We start from the raw sequence: 19,656 nt of genomic DNA on the forward strand, positions 1-19,656 counted from the left end.
TATTTGCCACAAGAAAGTTAGGTGTTACTTAGGTCCCCAGCTGTATAGACAAACCAGCTATTCTACTACCCCATTCAGAAACTCTTGGAGATTCTGCTATTGATTAGCCTAGAAAGCAAGGACACTGAATTATATATAGCAGAAATATCGATCAGATCATAGACACCTGCAGTGTTCTCCTACCTGCGGATAAGACCTCCGTCATGGCCAACTAGGAAAGTCTCCTAGAACAGGCATGTAGAATGGCTTCACCCTATTGGCAGGACTGCTCTGTCCTATTAGTTATCCTCCTGTCTTTTATCCAGTGCTCAGGCTATGGCCAACCTTCCTATAGGGAAGGAGCCTAGAATCTAGACACTTCCCTTTGGTGTATGATTGTGTGCTTGAGGTCCAAGAGTCTAATGCCCTGTGTTTCCTTCTCAGCACATTCCCCATCAGACTGCTAGGCCTCTAACAAATTTCACCCTAAGCATTCTTCCCTTGGATCATCCAAGGCCCCATCTCAAGGGGCAGGCATCAGGCCTGGTGTTAGTTTCTATAGAATCAGTGCTGGCTGAACTTGAGGCCTTGGAAAGGCATGGCAGAACATATACCTGGGTTGCAGCTATATGCTGCAGGTATATGTTTCTAGGTGACCTTACTAGTTGACCTGAGGAAGAGACAGTAAAGAGGTTAGGAGACCCTCTCTGGCTTCTCACCCCATCCCACTTTTTTTAACTAGCTAACTCTACTCATATACTTTAAAGCTTCAGTACAAGAATAAATTTCTCAGACAGTCCTCCCTTGACCTTAAGAATGAGTTGAGTTCCTCTTCTGTACATTCTTATAGGGCTGCTTATCTCTCCTTTCTAACATCTACCAATACTGAGATGTTGCAAGGATTTGTGAGGGTGTTGAACTGCTGTCTGCTGCTGCTTCACCACACTCTAAGCTCCTCAGCCTGTAAGCTTTAAGAGGGAGTTGTTTAGTTCTGCTCACTAATGCATGCCAACTGCCAAGGACAAAACTTGGCACATAGGAGATGCTCAATAAATATTCATCAAATGAATTAATTGTAGCTCCATCCCTTTTGGCTCCAGGACCTTGGGCAAGTTACTTAATATCTCTGAGCCTCAGGTCTCTCATTAGAAATAGAGATAATAATCTCCCTTTCATAAAATTGTGAGATTTACACGAGACAGTGATTGTAAAATACCCAGTTTGGGGCCTGTATGCATAAAAGTCACAAAGTATTGGTTTTTCCATTACTTTCTTTTTCATCCCAGAGAACTGCACAGAGCACTAGTTTAAAGATTTGAGGAGCCCCTAGATCTTTTCCCTCCTCCTTTCTTTACTACCTTCTTCCATGGTTGGGTAAGACACAGAATAAAGGGTCGGAAGATCAGATTCTCAAGTTTTCCCTAGTGAGATGACTTTGGGTAAAGCACTGGCTCATTGTGTGTTGCTGCTTCCTTGTATATGTTATGGGAAAAGATAGACAAATGATCCTGCAGTCCTTCCCAACTCTCTCACCCTGGGCCTCCCCATAGGAGTCAAGGGTAGCATTGACCATTGTTGCTCACAGTGTAAGATGAATGGAAGCAAAAGGGAAATGCAGCACCAGAACAAGGAGAAACAAACTAGGTTATTGGCCTATCTATTTTAATGCAAGCTGAGTTTATTTTAGTAATACAGGTGAAGAATATTTTGAAATGTATCATCAAGATAGTGCCCCTTGGTAACAGTACGAGGATTTCTAATGTAGCTTTCTTCAAAAGAGCCTGAGGGATTTGTATATACTGTCTAATTAATTCTCAGAGTATCCCTAAAGTTAGATGGGAAGGCATGATGAGTTCAATTTTATATGCATAGAAGCAAACCTTCAAAAATGTTAGATAGCCAACCCAGGCAGGCACAGTAACATCACTGTTCCCAGGAACCCAGGTCTCCATCTAACACACTTGCCTATTAGAGCCTTCTGCTTCTGCTTCTGCTTCTAGACTCTGGAAATATGTCCAGCCATGGACTCTGGATATGTTCTTCTAGGCAAAGTAATACTTAAAGTGTGGTTTCCTAGAGGATAGACTTTTTTTTTTTCCTGGAATGAAAGGAGTGACAAGTAGATAAAGAAGGACTGAAAGGGCTGGAAGTTAGAAAGTATTCGTCCCTTCCTCATCGCCCCATCCCAAATGTTTCCCTGGACCAGCCAGGGCCCCATTTCAAGGTCACACATCAGACCTAGTGGTTGCCATGGAAACAGTGCCAGCTGAACTTGAGGCCCTGGAGAACTAGCTGTCCTGACTGAAGGTATATGTTTCTAAGTCACATTCCTAGTTGACCTGAAGGGATTCTGCATCCTCAGTTAGCAGAATGCTTTAGGATTCTGCAATCTGATCAATCTTTCTGCTGTATTTAGCAGAATGTCCCTGTTCTCCAGGGCAAAGAACATCATCTCTAAGAGGTCTCTGTTGAAGAGTGGCATTTCTGGTTGGTTCATATATCAGGGGTCTTCACTTGAATGTCCTATCCTGATTCTCACTAGCTATGTGACCTTGGGTAGGGCAGTTGTGCTTTCTGAGCTTCAGTCTTCTCATCTGCAAAAGGGGTTAACTGATAGGACTATTGTAAGAATTATGAGTGAATGGCTCCGAAACACATCAGTAAGTCATAAACTACAGCTGTTGTGTCAATAGTTAAGATCCACTCTTCCATGCTGGAGGTCATATCTTCTAATGGAAGTGGGTCATGCCTTCCCCAGGGGTCACCCTTGTAGCTGTCACTTCACAACTAGAAACATCAGGTCAAAAGAAGACTAGTTGTTTCTGTATAGTTTGTAGCTTCTTGTTCCGTTTACTCAGAGGTACTGGCTCTACTGGTTGGCAGTTGTCCCCATAGGCGCTCCTTCACTTGGAAAGAAAAGAGTCCTTCTTTGAGGGATGGTTCCCTAGGCTGCCTGGTCTTTGTGCCACTTGCGGCACATTAATTATTTAGTGCCTGGTAAAGCTCTCTGAGATCACAAGATGAAAGGCCTGGTGGCAGTTCAAAGTCTTCCTTTTGATTATTATTCTAGTCAACATATTTTAGGAGAAGATAGGCTTGAGATCACAGTGGAGTAAATTTCATAAAGAGTAGAGTACAAGCAAGCCGCAGAAATGGACCCAGAATAGAGAGTCATGTTGCCCTGCTAATGGAAGCACTCAGGACCTGGGGTGTGTGTGTGTGTGTGTGTGTGTGTTTGTGTGTGTGTGTGTGTGTGTGTGTGAGAGAGAGAGAGAGAAGGAGAGGGAGAGGGAGAGAGAGAGAGAGGGAGAGGGAGAGGGAGAGGGAGAGGGAGAGGGAGAGGGAGAGAGAGAGAGAAGCATCAGGCCACCTGGAATGTAGTACCCTCTCTATTGCTCTCTTGGATTAGTACAAATGCCAGTTAGTCCTCCTCTACTACCAAAAGCTGGTGAGCCCACCTGGGCTAGGTAAGTAGGACCAGTAACCAAGCACATCTGAAGGAGAGATTCCAGGGCAAGAGGAGACACTGCAGGGTTCATAGGCCAATCAGGAGCTCCTTCTTAGGACCTTTCTGAGGTAACCTCTAGATAGGTCAAAATGTAGCAAATTGTGATACAAATTCTAAAGGGGTAGCATTGAATGTCACATTTCCTTAATTATATGGCCTTGCCCATGAATTATGAATCACTGGTGGCCTGCATAGACATGATATCAGGGTATGGTATAGGGGGTCCTTGTGCCTGATCTTGCCCTGACCTTGACCTTGGGAAATATGACCTACATGAGACAGAACAACAGCCTCCATGAAAAGTTTTTCCTAATTTCTTCAAAATCTGTAAGCTTGAGATTTGTGAAAGAAATTACAAAACTATTATACTAGTTTTGTCATAAACAACCAAGGTAGTTTGAACATATTTGATAAATGGCCTAAATGGCACTGTCCTAAGTGGCAATAAGCCGTGGTTGTTGAGAAGGCAAGGAAGTCCAGTCAGATTTTTGCTTTGGGTTCCTCTGAATCACGACTCAACTACTTTAATCATGCTCCAGCTCAGGAAAGATGGGGAACTTTGGAAAAGGAGGGATTTCGTTTGGGCTTTTAACAGGTTAAGGAGGACATTCTAGGCAGAGATCAGCTCGGGCAGAAGTTTGGAGGGTTTTGTGTAATGAAGACCCTAGAATGTTAAATGGTTTTGAGTGAGAAATAAGGATGAAAAAGCAAGTAGAGGCCAAAGTGTGATGGCTTCAAATTAACACATTTTAGCCATTTCTGCAACAATCCCTTTATTTCCTTTTTGGTGTGGATCTAGTATACCCAGCAAGTAACCAACTTCCCAAGAGCTGACAATTTCCTTTGTGTTGCCCTCAATATTCCTTAATGCCTTGCCTGGGGAAGGAATGCCTGCTTTTATTGACTGACAGATGGGGTTCACCTCTGAATGAACTCAATAGTTATACATGAGTCCTTCTGGGATTGGGGAGAGGCAAGAAACATGTGTTGAAACTATGCCTTTCAATGTTACAAGAGAACATTATGAGAAATAATAATCTTTGCTTCAGGACTTGAGTTACTAAGAAAGAGCACGAACCTTCCTGACGGGGCCAGAATGGAGTTTAGAGAAAGGTGAGGTGGAGTGGGGGCCTTTTTAGTTCCATTCACATTCCGCCCTGACACTAATAGCTTCTCTCTGAATGAGCCAGCTGGAAGGAAATGTGAAAGCAGACTCCGGAGGATTGACTGTGTGAACCAGAGAGGAGGTCAGTGAACAGCTGGTTCAGCCCCCTCATTTTCCAGGCCTGGGGAAGGTGTGGGGAAGTCTCTGTGTTTAGGACAAAGGACACATCTGCTAATTCTCCCTCTCCTCTCTGAAAATCAGATCTCTGTTTTTCAGACTAAATGCACTACCTGCCGCACCTCCAGCATCACCACCGACTCCAATAGTCATGTAAATTCGCTGAGGTCTCTTTGGCTGCACAGGTGTGGGCTCAGCCCCTGAATACTGAAACCCATTCCCTAGGCTGCCGATCCCAGACGGGAGGCTGCCCCTGGTCACCGGGTCTTGCTGCGCCTGCTCACCACCGTTTGACATCTGGATGGCTATTTATTTGGCCACATTGAGCTTTGCTTTGTGTGACACAAAATCATTGTAAAAGAATGCATTATTAAGTGTGTTTTCAAATAAGGGGGAGAAACTAGCCGGCTGTCACGGATTGTTTTATTGTTGAGAGGAAAATAAATAAGTAAAATGTGTACAAGGCAAAGCAGGAGCAGTTCCAAAGAGTGTTTAGAAGAGAGTATTTTTGCATTTTATTGATGGAGGTTTGTAAAACATGCTTGCTAGTGAACCCAGGGCATTCATGTAAATAACCATCACACACACATAGGTCTTTATTATTTATACTGATGCAATTATGATATACTTACTATATTATGTACATTGACTTAGAAATAAATAGACTCACAGTGAGACATGTAAAAATAAACACTGGAACTAGAGACATTGCCAGTTGGCTGAAATTGGAGTAGTGAAGGTTGTGGACAATTGGCAGTTAATAATTAGCTAGTGCATAACAATAAAGAAGCAGCTCTTTTATTTTATTTTATCTTTTTGTCTCTTTGTCTTTTAGGGCTGCACCCTCGGCACATGGAGGTTCCCAGGCTAGGCACCCAACCGGAGCTCTAGCTACCACCTATGCCACAGCCACAGCAACAAGGGATCTGAGCCTCGTCTGCGACTTGCACCACAGCTCACAGCAATGCCAGATCCTTAACCCACTGAGTGAGGCCAGAGATCAGACCCACATCCTCATGGATGCTAGTCAGTTTCGTTAACCACTGGGCTACAACAGGAACTCCGAGAAGCAGCTCTTTAGAAGCACTTTTGATTTTTGGACATTTTATCCTAGATCCTCAGATAGGAAAGGCCAAGACACCCATTCATTTCAGATTCTGAAACAGAAATAGAAGCATAAAACTTCAAGAATGTCATGACTGATATCATGTGTGCATTATTTCATCTGGCCCTTAACAAAACCCTGAGAGTTAGTAAAGAATCCCTTATTCCTTTTTTTAATCATCATTTTGGGGACATTGAGGTTTCATGGAGTATGTGATTAGCTGGAGTTAAATAGCTGAAAAGTACCAGAGCAAATAATTTTTGCAAGGGCTCCAGTTTCCTTCGTTTGACAAATATTCATTGAGTTCCTATTATGTGCTAGGCATAGGGACATAGCAGTAACTAATATAGGAGAAACACAATAAACAAATGAATATAAATATAAGAAATAAGAAATGCAGGGCAAGGGGATAGAGAGTGGTTAATGAGATGTGCTTCAGGCTGAGCGGGAAGCTTTCTCTGAGGAGGTGACACTTGGGCAGAGACCTGGATGGAGAGAAGGAATGCCCATTCTTCCTTGGCTCTGGGGGAGAGGAGCTTCCTAGGCTGAGGCCCTGAGGTGCGAGTGTTTGGCAAGTTTAAGAATAGCAAGGAAGCCTGTGGGGCTGGAGCTCCATGAGCAAAAGGGAAAAATGGTTGGAAATGAAGTTAGAGAGAGAACCAGGGGCCAGGTCATGTGGTGCCTTAAAGGGTTAGGCCATGGCAAGAAATATAAACACTATTTCAGGGCTGAAGTGTCAAGCTACCTGCTGAGTGGAGAGCACACTGAAGGTGAGCAAATAGTGCAAGCAGGGGACCAGCTGGGAGCTTATAAGCAGTTGTCAGGGTGAGAGGTGATGCGGGGAGAGAAGAGAGGGGCAAAATGCAGATAGAGCTGTTGCGATTGGTTGATGATTTGATGTGGTATATAGGAAAAAGAAGTCAAGATTCTTCCTTTGCTTTGGTCCAGGTAACCCAAGAGTTTTGTCATCATTTTCTAAAATAAAATAAGGTACACTTTGGATTTAGGTGGAGGGGCATCGAGTGTTTATTTTTTTTATTTTTATTTTTTGTCTTTTTGCTATTTCTTGGGCTGCTCCCGCGGCATATGGAGGCTAGGGGTCGAATTGGAGCTGTAGCCGCCCACCTACACCAGAGCCACAGCAACTCAGGATCTGAGCTGCGTCTGTAACCTACACCACAGCTCAAGGCAATGCTGGATCCTTAACCCACTGAGCAAGGCCAGGGATCGAACCCACAATCCTCATGTTTCCTAGTTGGATTCGTTAACCACTGGGCCATGACGGGAACTCCTTGAGTGTTTATTTTTGCATGTGTTCAGTCTGTGATACTTAGCAGGGAATAAAGTGCAACTATCAGACTGGTGATTGGATATATTCCCCTCTTCCAGGGAGAGGTGGTCCTAGAGATATAAATTTAGTAGTATTAGGATATAGATTATATTTAAAGCTATGAAACTTGATGAGATCACTTTTAGGAGTGAGTTTGGATGGAGATGAGAAACGTCCCAAGTCTCCAACTTTTAACAACTGTCAAATAATAAAAGAGAGGACACCTCCTGCCCCATCAAGTTTTAAAAAAAGAAAAAAAGCTGAGCTTATTTACATGTAAGGCAAGAAAGTCACTGAGTAGTTCTCTAAAGAATAAAAGTCAGAGTTTTTAAAGCCTTAGGAAAAGGGTTCATGGTGGTCATGCCAATTCAGAATTGAAAATCAGCACTTCGGATAGGAGAGAATGAATTCATAAGTCTGTACGTGCTTGGTTAAAACAAGTCCTTGTTCATTGGTTGAGAGTCTTTAGTGAAGTCCAGGAAGGGCCTTGTGTCCTGGGGTCACTTGAAACTCATGGTCATTGATCATTTTCAGCTGGTTAAAACTACCATGATGAAATACAAGATTCAGCAGTGAAATCTCCTAGGCAGTTACTGCTGGGAAGTGGAGAATGTTTCTTTTGTACAGCCCAGAAAATGGGGGGCGGTGGGGGTGGGCATCTGGCAAGGAAGAGTAGAGAGGACCTGCCACTGAAGTGGGAGACCAGGACTATGGCAGCCAAGGTTCACTGAGATGTGAAGAATCCAAGAAGCGGGGAGGACCAGCAGGGTCTAATGATGCTGAGAGGTCTAGTAAGATAAGGACCAAGACTTACTCATTGTAGCTGCAGTGTGGGGTCTTTAGTGACCTTGACCCTAAGTAGTGGAAACAATCCTGATTTTATTGAGTTTAAGAGAAAATAAGAAGTGAAAAGTGGAAACCGAAACATAGATAAATCTTTAGCTGTGAAGGGATGATGGCTGAAGAAGAGTGTGACAGTCAAGGAAATTTTTTCTTTTTCTTTTTCTTTTTTTTAGATGATATATGTTTGCTACAGATGAGATTGACTTCATAGAGGAGGGAAATTTTTTAAAATTATTATTATTTTGTCTTTTTAGGGCTGCACCTGCAGCATGTGGAGGTTCCCAGGCTAGGGGTATAATCAGAGCTGTAGCCACCAGCCTATGCCACAGCCACAGCAATGAGGGATCTGAGCAGCATCTGTGACCTACACCACAGCTCATGGCAACACTAGATCCTTAACCCACTGAGCGAGGCCAGGGATTGAACCTGCAACCTTATGGTTCCTAGTTGGATTTGTTTCCACTGCACCAGGACGGGAACCCCTTAAATTATTTTTTAAAATTAATTATTTATTTATTTACTTTAGGGCCACACCTGCAGCATATGGAAGTTCCTAGGCTAGGGGTCAAATTGGAGCTGCAGCTGCCAGCCTGCACCACAGCCATAGCAACACCAGATCTGAGCTGCGTCTGCTATCAGTACCACAGCTCAGCAACACCAGATCCTTAACCCACTGAGGGGAGCCAGGGATCAAACCCATGTCCTCATGGATACTAGTTTGCTTTGCTACTGCTGAGCCACAACAGGAACTCTGAAGAGGGAAATTATTGATGGAGGAGAAATGGCAGACTATCTCAATAGCGGATTTTTGGGGGGAGTGGTGACATGAGCACCTAAGAGGAGAGACAGCCACTGCTGAGGAGTGTAGACAGCATATCTGTTATAACAGGAGAGAAAGTCGTGTATATAAATACTGATACCTGTAAGTTGGTAGATTTTGCTTCTCTTTTCTCCATGAAATAAGAAACAAGTTCACTAGCTGAGAATGTAGGGGAATGGGAGTAGGGGATTGGAAGCCTGAGTAGTGGGGCTAGAGAGAGGGAGGCTGAATTGAGCAGGATTCCTGGGCAGTCCTGAGGAAACTCTTGAGGTCCATGGCCCTGACAAGTGAGACTTATCAGTATCTGGTGTACTCTTCCTCCTCTTCAGCTCCGCTTCTCTCTTACGTTCACATTTAGCTGTTCAGGACAATGAAGGAGGAAAGAAACAAAGGAGTTGCAGTTGTTTGCCAGGGAACTATTATGGTGGAATTGCTGTAGTGATGAACCCTAAGCTGAAGATACGAGGGGCATGTGCCCAGGGGAAAAGAGTGGCGTCAAGAGTTGGGGGTTTCGCTCTGCCTAGATGCCTTGTGATACCTGGACGGGGCTCAGGATATCACACCCCCACCAATAATTAAAAACCCTGAAATAGTCTCAGCTGTAGCCAGTCAGTAATGCCCTCAGTCCAGAGTGCATTTCTATACTTTTCCCCTCAGGTAGCCTTGGGCATCACTTGGGCACCCGAAGGCCCTTGCTCCTACTTTCCCCTCTCCTTTCCTTTCCACCTCCAGAGTCCAACTCTACTCGAGCCAACAAGTCTTAAGTCACACCTTCACCCCATAAGTCTGTGCTGGTGAGAGCCCTTTCAGTCTGGAGCTTCACATTTTCAGAGGGAAGCACCAAAAAGCCAAGGTTTTCTATTGCTTAAGTGGGTTGCTTCTTATGGCATAGATTTTCTCTATGCTGGCAACCCCTGTTCCTACAAGAGGTTAGGATGGAGGGGTGCAGGGAGTGTGAAGGGAACAGAGAGCCTCTTTTCTGTACGTAAATGCAGTTCTTTCTTTATATTCTAAATTTATACACATTGTATTAACTTTAAGTAGAATGCACTTCTGTGTCAGCGCTTCTGATTTTGGCCAACGACCTCATTCATGTAGACTCTGTTTTTCTTGGTCTTTTGTCTTTTCAGGTGACGAGGCCCTCCTTTTGGTTGGCTGCCCCATTAGGTCTGTCCAGCAAATTACTATCCATCTCTCTCTGGGGGACCATGCGAACCCCGCCTACTGGCAGAGTTCTAGCAGTTCCTGTAAAGGCGGGATAAAAATGCTTACTTTCTCCCCAGTATTTAACTTTGAAGATGCACAATTATTTACTGGCAGTTTTGGATATAAAATGCTTTAAGCTTATGTCTTTAGGGATGACCCACAGTGACACTCATAACTCCTTATTAGGCCATGATTCAGCCCTCAAATCCCTTCCTTTGAGTGATTTCAGATTTGTTTTTATCTTTGAATATATAACCTGGCCTTTATCCATATTAAAAGCCATCTGCCGTTCTGTGCTCACTCACAGATTCTTAAGTGCTTCCTGAAGTCTAGCCCTATCCACTTGGTTCTTCAAATCCAGGAAGAAGTTAATCCCATTCCCAAACTGTATGATTAAAAAACATTGCATCATTCTGAAACAGGTAAATATTGCCTAGATTTGATCTTCCTGTTGCTTAAAAATTACTTAAAATTTGAGCTATGCTGATGACACAGACATAGAGATGCCAATTTTTATTCACATGGGGGTAATTGCAAGTAGTTGGTTGTCAAAGCTTTCTCACACCTCCCATGCTGTTGCCTCGTTCTGGTGCACATTCTCACTCTGCTCTTAGCTATTGACCTGTGTGGATGCTGAAGGGAAAATTAGCATGCAGAAGTTTGTGGGGGTCCATGAAGGGTGGTGCAAGGAGCATGAGCAGTAGCGTCAGGCCAGCCTGGTCTGTGACTCTGCCCTCTTACCTGCGGCCCATGTGGCCACAGTCAGAGTATCTAACCTCTCTCAGCCTGGGTTTTCCTGGGCTGAAAATAAGGACCAATAATGTACATATTCACAAGGTTGTTGTAAGAAGTGTATGTAATCACACATTTAAAGCAGTTAACATCATACCTGGTCCATATGTGCTTAGTTCATATTATTAGTTCTTTATAAGTCTGATAAACTCAGGCCTGCTCCTAAATAGACCTAGTGTGGTCTTGGACCACAATTCTCTCAGCCACATTGCTCGTTTATAAAACAGAATTGATGTGAAGGTGAAATGAGATGGCTTCTATATGAAATTTACTAGCGTAACTTCAGACCCCTTTCAGACATTCCTCTGGGCCTTTTTGTAGAAATGCTACAAAAGAGGTATCTGGGTACTAACCAATTCAATTACTATCTCTTGAGATTAGATATGGGATAAAGTCAAATATTCTTCTCTAGATGCTCAGAACCCAGCACCTCCAACTCCAGTCTTTGGAAAGCAGCATGTTTCCTTTAGGAAGGAGGACATAGAATGCCCATTCTGTTCTACTTGCAGGGACACGTGGGCTTTCCCCAAGGGCAGCACCTGTTAATGAAACAGTGGTGAGGTCTAGAAACCAACTGCCACCCAGATATACCCAGTTGTTTCCTTAAAATGTGTGAAGAGGGTTGAAGGCAGAATAGGGCCTGGAGGAGTGCATGCTGGAGGTGATGTGGAGGAATCTACAGAGGCTGAAAAATGCTTCTGCTGTTGTTGCTTCCTTTTCTTCTTACTCCTCCTCCTTTTCATCAGATCACTCCAGGTGGTTTAGCAGTTACTGGTAGAGCAGAAAACCAGCCCACTCATGGTGGAGCATGGTCTCTTGAGGCCAGGTAAACCTGGCTTCAGTTCCTGATTCCGTCATTTGCCCCTCTTAGCCTCAGTTCTTGCATATGTAAAACAGAGATGATAATGCTTATCTCAGAGAGGCACTGTGAAATTACATGGGTTAAGAGCCCAGCATAATCTCTGACCCATGGAGGCTGCAAAAGAAATTCTGGTCCCTTCTTTGCCTCCTTCCTACCCTCAGTCTTGCTGCTAATCTACCTCCTAATCAGAACTGAAACTCAAACACTTACTTCTTTAGCAGAAAAAGCCTTGCCTGCCATAAAGCATTAGCAAATACTGCTCGAGTTGGGTGTTTCTGGAAAGAACTGTATAAGAGCATGCAGCCTTGTGTTTATTTAGTTTGTGGATATATTATGATTATTTTTCACCACATGAAACCCACTTGAGGTACTGTTAAGCAAAGGAATAATACTTTCGCTCCTTTTCTCTCAACCCTTCTTTCTCTCATGCATATCAGAAAGATTAATCATTTGTGGTTCCCTGGACCTTTGACTATGGGAAAACTCATCACCTGGCTTTTTTTTTTTTCCTGAAAATAACATAATTGTCAAAAACTCATAACTTCTGAGTGCAGTTTCAACCCTTTCATTGATAAGGCAATAAGCCTAGCAAACAACATTAGATGAAATTACAAGTCTGAACATATTGTAGACTGGTGCATTATTTGGATGAGATGAATTAAAGTTCTTTGTAAAGTTGCACAAGTTCTTATAGGCAGAATAGACTTTGGATAGAGCTATTAGAACAAGCTGTTACGCAGCCTAGCCTCATCTTCCAGAAATCTTTGGCATGGCCTTTGTCACAAGATTCAGACTTTTCAGATCTGGCTGTCCTTGGTAGAAAATGTACATTGAGGTCCTGAGGTCAATTCAATCTACTAGTGGCTTGGTCTTTTTCCCCCTCACTTTCCAATTGATATCATGAAAGCCTCTTATGAATTTTCTTTTATAAGCAATATGAATGACAGCTGAAGACACATCCCAAGCACAAAGATCAGTATTCTCTTTGTTTTTTATGTTCAGGTCACATCTCCTTGGAGTCACCGACAAACCTACCTTCCCTTCCTCCTGATTCTTTTGCATGGAATCTGACCTGGATAATGAAAGATTCCTTCCCTTTCCTGTCTCATCGCAGCCGATATGGTAAGTATATTTTACAGTTATTTGTGATGTGCACTCATCATCTCATGATTAAAGAAACTGTGAGTTTCATTTCTTGGTGTCTGCCTTGTCAGAGAAGGCTTTCCATCCTTGTAGTCTTTCATTGAGACCCAACTTCACAAGACCATTCACCCCAGGACTGGCCTCTTCAGACTGACCGCAGCACTGTGTACCCTGGAGGAAACAAAGGGCTTTGTTGCTGCCATAGCTCATCCCCCAGCCTTTATGAGTGTAGTATTCCTGACATCTCCTTACCAATCATTAGATGTAATGCTTATTCGAATTTTGACTGTGGCTTTCTGGATACAGGGTTCTAACTCATGAGAATTTCTGATCTCTTGAGAGATGGAACCTCTTGAGAGAAGATTGTTATGATGGTTGCAGGTCTTCTGGGGCCCTTCAAGCGATTCCCTTACATTTAGGTACCTCCTTAAAAGTACTCAGATTGTTCTTAGATATTATTTTAGCTCATTTCATTCATTCTGCAACAACCTCAGAGGTAAGGAGGCCAGGTCCCATCCAATTTTTACAGACACAGAGTGGGTTTTCTAAGTGTAAAACCAGAATTCTTCCCTTACATTCACTTTTCATCCCAGAGAGCTACCTCCTTGAACTGCTTGGCTAAGGCCATGTTTACGAGATGTGGCATTCCTTATCCTCTGCATTCATCCTAATAGCTCACAGGAGCTGGGCCTCTGCAGAGGAAAGGGTAGGTGTGGAGAAGAGCTGATGTATCTGACTTGGACTTTTTTCTTCTCTTGAACCCGTCTAGAGTGAAGCCCATGAGGGCAGGCACTATGCTGGGTTGCTCCCCCCTATCCCATCACACAGAAGAAAGTCATAGAGGCTCGTACTTGATAAATGAATGCAGAAGGCCTTCAGAGATGGAACTCACTCATCAGGCCTGATTCAATTAAGTATTTATGAACCCAGCAAGCACTGAGTTCTAGGTTCCCTTCTGGGCATATTTACCTATTTTTGCCATTAAATCTCTGCCCTTTGGCCTGAGCTTTTTCAAGTGCACCTAACAGAGATTCCACTTGCTAGTGTCCCTCATCCGTAAAGCAGTGAGTCTTAGTTTGTATTAGCTGTACTTTCATGTCAAACTTAAAAAAATAAATGCATCAAAAGCCCTAGGGCGATTTAGGACCTTACTCTGCTGGGATGTTTGCTGCCACTCACAAGCCTCTTCTGTGGGAGGGGAAGATCAGTAGTTGTCAGAAGATTCCAGATAAGAATTACTTCTTGATTTTATTTAAGCCAGACATTGAGTGTCATCTTAGGATAAAGGCAGGTGTTCATAAATAATTGAAATCTGGTCCTTTATACTTTTATTGCTTTGTAAAACTAGATTTGTGATAGAACCAGTCTTTAGATAACATTTTTGAATTTTCTCTCAAAGTCATTCAGTATCTCTACAATTTTTATCAAATGCAAAATGTCCAAAAAAAGCAGGTCTGCCTTCTGCATGACACAGAGCGTATTGCATGTGTTCTCTCTGAAACATCAGAAAGAGGTTGCAGGTTGAAAGAAGAAAACTGGAGTTCCCATCGTGGCGCAGTGGTTAACGAATCCAACTAAGAACCATGCGGTTGCGGGTTCGATCCCAGCCCTTGCTCGGTGGGTTAACGATCCAGCGTTGCTGTGAGCTATGTTGTAGGTTGCAGACGCGGCTCGGATCCCGCATTGCTGTGGCTCTGGCGTAGGCCGGTGGCAATGGCTCCGATTCAACCCCTAGCCTGGGAACCTCCATATGCCGCTGGAGCGACCCAAGAAATGGCAAAAAAAAAAAAAAAAAAAAAAGGAAAAAAAAGGAAAAAAAAAAGAAAGGAGAAAACCACTGGAGGTTATTTAAACTGCTATATGTCCACTTCTTGTCTCTGATACACCTACTTCCTCTCCCAGGGCCTCACCTTTCTCATCTATAAAATGAGGGTGGGGTGGCATGCTCCTCGGGACAAAGGAGTAGATCTGGAGGATTCCCCGGATCCTTTTCCATTGCTCCCTGTGGCCTAGAATCCTCACGGTTTCCCTTCTTGGTAGAACCCAAACCATTGGCCAGACATTGTTCAAATGCTCAGTGAGACTGCCAAAGTCAGCACCATCACTGTTCTTGAGTCTGGGTGAGAAGAGGTGATTCTTGACTGGTGGCTCTTTGACTGAGTGCAGTGGTAATTTCAGAGCATTGTCATCTTCTTCCTATATTTAATTCAGCTGAGACTTAGAAGGACCCACCTGTCCCCACCACATTTCTGTGCCTGGTTTAGTGCCAGATGCTAGAGGTGATACAAAAACACACATGCGAGAGATTTGCTCCTGCTTCTTAGAGTTTATTCTCCACATAAAAAGTTCTGTAGGCAGCTCAGCCCATTGCCACAAGGAGTGCCTCTGGGGCACGGAGGTTGAAAGAAAGCTAGTTCTGAGACTCACGGCAGAGCAAACTGAAGACCAGAGACTCCTGTCCCCTTAAGGATGTTTTCCCTGCTCAGCCACATCTCTTTATGACCCAGAGAGGCCACAGGCTCACTGGTGATAAATCCACACCTTTCGACTGCCGTGAAAGACATTTTGAGAAATGTTAACAACTTCATTAATTTTAAGGCCTCAAACTTGGGCAGAGAAATTTAACTGGAAAATTGCTGCCTGAAGGGGATAGTTCTTTAGACAGTGAGAAGTAACCAAGATTCAGCAAGTTGATGTGGGCACTTGAGTGGTGGAGCTTGGTGCCTGGCTGGCTGTCTTCACCTGCCTTCTGGAGGTGGGAGGGGTGTCTGTGGGGGAAGTGAAGGGAAGGTGGCAGGGTCGCATCCACAACCCAGCCATATGCATCATGATAGACAGTAGCGGGCCGGCCCTCTCAGACAAGCTGTCCAGTCCTAAATTGCGTAGGTCTTTCTTTTCACTGGTGTTTTATGAGAAGAGACGAGGTGGTGGAGAGAGGCTAATAAGATTTACTCACCCCAGCCAGTAATTATCTGCTTGAGGAAAAAGTTTGACCTACCTTTTTGAAGTCTCCCCATATTTCTTCTAATTTACATTGGGGCCTTTTATGTTGTGTAAAATATACTCTCTTCAATGGCATTTGGTATCAGATTCCAGCTCTTTCTTATCTCTTGTCTTGAATGATGGGAGCCGGCTAATTTCATCAGCAGCAAACAGAGCTGTACATTCTTCCCCAAGGCTTTGAAGGAGGGGAGGCATCTAAAGAAAAATCTTTTTTTTTTTTTTCCCTTTTATCATGTAGCTATGATGCCTTAAGAGTTATTTATAGGCTTGGCTAAAGGATTGGGCTCTAACTCCCTATCCAGATAAAAATCTGTTTCATCCAGTAACTCCAGGTAGCTAAGAAATTGAGGCCCCTGGGGGATTTGATCACCTTGAGTTCTAGAGCCACAGAAGCAGATGATATCCTGCCCAAATTTAATTCATGTGTGCCCATTCTGGGTATAGGATAATTAGATCAACATTTAGAACAAAATAACCAAAGGTTCTACCTGGATGAGGAGTAGAAAAGAATTTTAATTTATTGGGAAAAAAAAAAAAAAAAAACAGTACCTTGCAAAACTCTTCCACAGCCCTTTTTCTCACTTATACTTGTTATAAAATTGTGGTGGGTGAAAATTATTTTATATTTAATTTTTATATAAATGCAAATTGAGGGCTAAAGATACTTATTAAGTACATGCTCCCGAGTTATGGAGGTGGTAAGCATTAGAAAAGATTTCACACAGATTTTCTGACTCCAAGTTGAGTGCTCTTTCTACCATATCACAGAATTAGTTCAAATTAACTCTGGGGAGAGGGTTTTAATTTCCTGGATAAGCTGGAGTTTGCACTGAATGACCAATCTGGTATCCAAGATCTGGGCTGCTGTAGGACCAAGACTTATCCCCAAATTGAGACTTTCCAGGTAGGCCGGGTAAGTCACTTCTTCCTAAACATGGATGTTGGCCTCCCAGGTGGCGTGAGTAGTCTTACCTCCCCTGCCATAGACTCTGGTCCTTGTTATGGGTCCAATATACCAGAGATGTATATTGAATCTCTAACCCCTAGTGTCTGTGAATGTGACCTTATTTAAAAATAGGGTCTTTGAAGATCAATTAAGGTGGGTCCATACTGGATTAGAGTGGGCCCTAATCCAATATATCTGATGTCCTTACAAGAAGAGAAAACAGAGATACAGGTACAGACACAGGGATGAACACCATGTAATAATGGAGGCAGAGATTAGAACAATGCATCTTCAAGCCAAGGAATGTCAGAGTTTGCCAGCAACCACCAAAAGCTAGGGGAAACGCATGGGACAGGTTCTCCCCTACAGCCATTAGAGCACGGCCCTATTTACACCTTGATTTCAGACTTCTGGCCTCTAAAACTGTGACAGAATAAATTTCTGCTCTTTCAAGATGCCCATTTTGTAGTACTTTGTTATGACAGCCCTAATAAACTAACAGAACCTTCATTCCTCCAGTCTTCCAATGTCCAGAATATTGAATCCTAGAAAAGAAAGATTACTCCCAATAGGTCAACATCAGGGCACAACAAAGCCATTGTTGGATTTTAAATAAAAGTTCTATTAAAACTTTGTCTGCTTTCAAGCCCATTGGGATACATCCAATTTAGGGACTGGTGCTTTTGGAAACAAAGAAAGATTAGACTTTTTAATTACTTCCCCTGCTGATGTTACCACAATCACCAGTTTTGTTAATATATCAATTTCTTTGATTGAAAAGACTGGGTAAATTAAATCTTTCTCTCTCTCAAATAAAAAAAAAAAAATCAACCTACTACAGAATCAAAATGGAAAACAAAAGCGCCCTCCTGCCCCTTGTGGGATTTGCTTCATAGCTCTGGCAGAAAGTCGGTTTGATCACATTTCTGAAATTATATATTTAATGTGGCTGGCGGTGATCAGCCATTCTGCCCTCAAGAGCCTGTAGTCAGTGAAAAGCAGCTCCCTGCCCCCTTGACCATTGTCAGGGCTGAAAGCTTTCTTACTAATTCCTCTGCCCTGATAGGCCAGGCCTTTTTGTATTCTCTTCCTAGCCCCAGCCTTGCTCCACTGAGCTGGGAAGTCAAGTTCTTTCCTAGTCCATGCCGCTGTGTTTTTATCTACAGCATGATAAGCACAAGGCTCTGGATGCATTCATCAAAAAGACTGAGTTTCAAAGGGGATGGCAGTGCCAGCTCTCATACAAGAACAGCAGGGTACGTCTGTCACCTGCAGACCAGTGACCTGCTGGGGACCAATGAACTTAGTTGACTTAGGTATTTCAAGGAGAGATTTGTTTAAAATGCTCCACCTGATCATGTTTCTTGCCTTTAAAATGAAGACACATATATCCACTCAATAAATACCAACAGTTTATCTCTATGTTACTGGCAGACTGAGGAGAAGCAGAAAGGAAACAAGTCAGATTTAAAGGTAATAAAAGAATGATTAACCAACTGACACAAAAGCAAGAAAATCAAGTCAAAAGAGATCCACTTAAAAATGATTGTCACAGACGTGGAGTTCCCGTCATGGCGCAGCGGAAACAAATCTGACTAGGAAACATGAGGCTGCAGATTTGATCCCTGGCCTCGCTTAGTGAGTTAAGGAACTGGCGTTGCCGTGAGCTGTGGTGTAGGTTGCAGACGAGGCTCAGATCGCACATGGCTGTGGCTCTGGTGTAGGCCAGCAGCAACAGCTTAGACCCCTAGCCTGGAAACCTCCATATGCCACAGGTGCAGCCCTAAAAAGACAAAAGACAAAAAAAAAAAAAAAAAAAAAAAAAGATTGTCACAGACAGAGAGGGAAAGGGATTGACAAAAGGGAAAGAGAGGTAGATGAGGGAATGGAAATAGAGATGGATCAACAGACAAATGTGGAAAGGATCATTCAGGATTGTGTGGTCTCCTAGCTATGTATTCTTTCTCCTGTTGACATGGTCTCAGCTCTCATTCCTGGGCAGGTGGCTCCCTAAAGCTTGTTCCAATTTTTAGCCATCTCTTCCCGAGGGTTGTTGCTGCATTCCTACCTACCTGTCTGAACCGTTTCCCCCTTAGTGCGTTCTCTGACACCACAGAGAATGGGAGGATGGATATAAACATTCAACTGTATCCCTGGTTCTGCTCTAGGAATGGCTATGATAAATACAAATAATACAAGGAGCTCTTCAGGAAGAGGCAGACATGCCTTCTCTAGGGCAGGTGCAGTAACAGAGGCTTGTTCAAAGCTCCCTGAAACACAGAGAGGAAGAGCCAGTTCTGTAGAGGACTTAGGAAGGGAGATGTTCTGGAGACAGGGAATGCTAAGCTTGGCCTTGGACCCCGGGGACCACTGAGAACAGTGAGAAGGGCTTTTTTTTTTTTTTTTTTTCCTTTTTTTAGGGCTGCACCTGTGGCATGTGGATCTTCCCAGGCTAGGGGTCAAATCAGAGCTACAGCTGCTGGCCTACACCACAGCCACAGCAGCAGTGGATCCAAGCCGCGTCTATCACCTACACCCTAGCTCATGGCAATGCCCGATCCTTAACCCACTGAGCGAGACCAGGGATGGAACCCGAGACCTCATGTTTCCTAGTCAGATTCGTTTCCGCTGCGCCATGATAGGAACTCCCAGAATCTTATTTTTAAAGAAGTTCTCCCAGTTATGGTGAAGCAACTATACTGATGTGCGTTTACCCACACCAGGATGGTACGGGCCCTGCACTGATGCAACCCTTAGGGCAGCATGAACCCATTGGGCTGACAAAGACCCAAGGAATGAAAGTGATGATATAAGGGAGCAACAGATGGGGGTAACAT

General features: G+C 43.6%; 1 protein-coding gene across 2 annotated transcripts in view; it reads left to right on the plus strand.

Moving 5' to 3' along the window:
• ALK (ALK receptor tyrosine kinase) overlaps positions 1-19,656 on the plus strand; it is an 805,341-nt gene that overhangs the window by 293,944 nt on the left and 491,741 nt on the right. For both annotated transcript variants that reach the window (XM_085019699.1, XM_085019698.1), the window contains one exon: positions 12,730-12,849. In XM_085019699.1, the coding sequence (XP_084875825.1) occupies positions 12,730-12,849 (120 nt within the window). The remainder of the gene's footprint in view (positions 1-12,729; positions 12,850-19,656) is intronic.

This window comes from Sus scrofa, chromosome 3, assembly GCF_054392235.1.
Source record: "Sus scrofa isolate SSC_HxYL_T2T_F1_AM1 chromosome 3, Sscrofa_HxYL_maternal_Yorkshire_Landrace_v2.0, whole genome shotgun sequence".
Classification (NCBI taxonomy): domain Eukaryota; kingdom Metazoa; phylum Chordata; class Mammalia; order Artiodactyla; family Suidae; genus Sus; species Sus scrofa.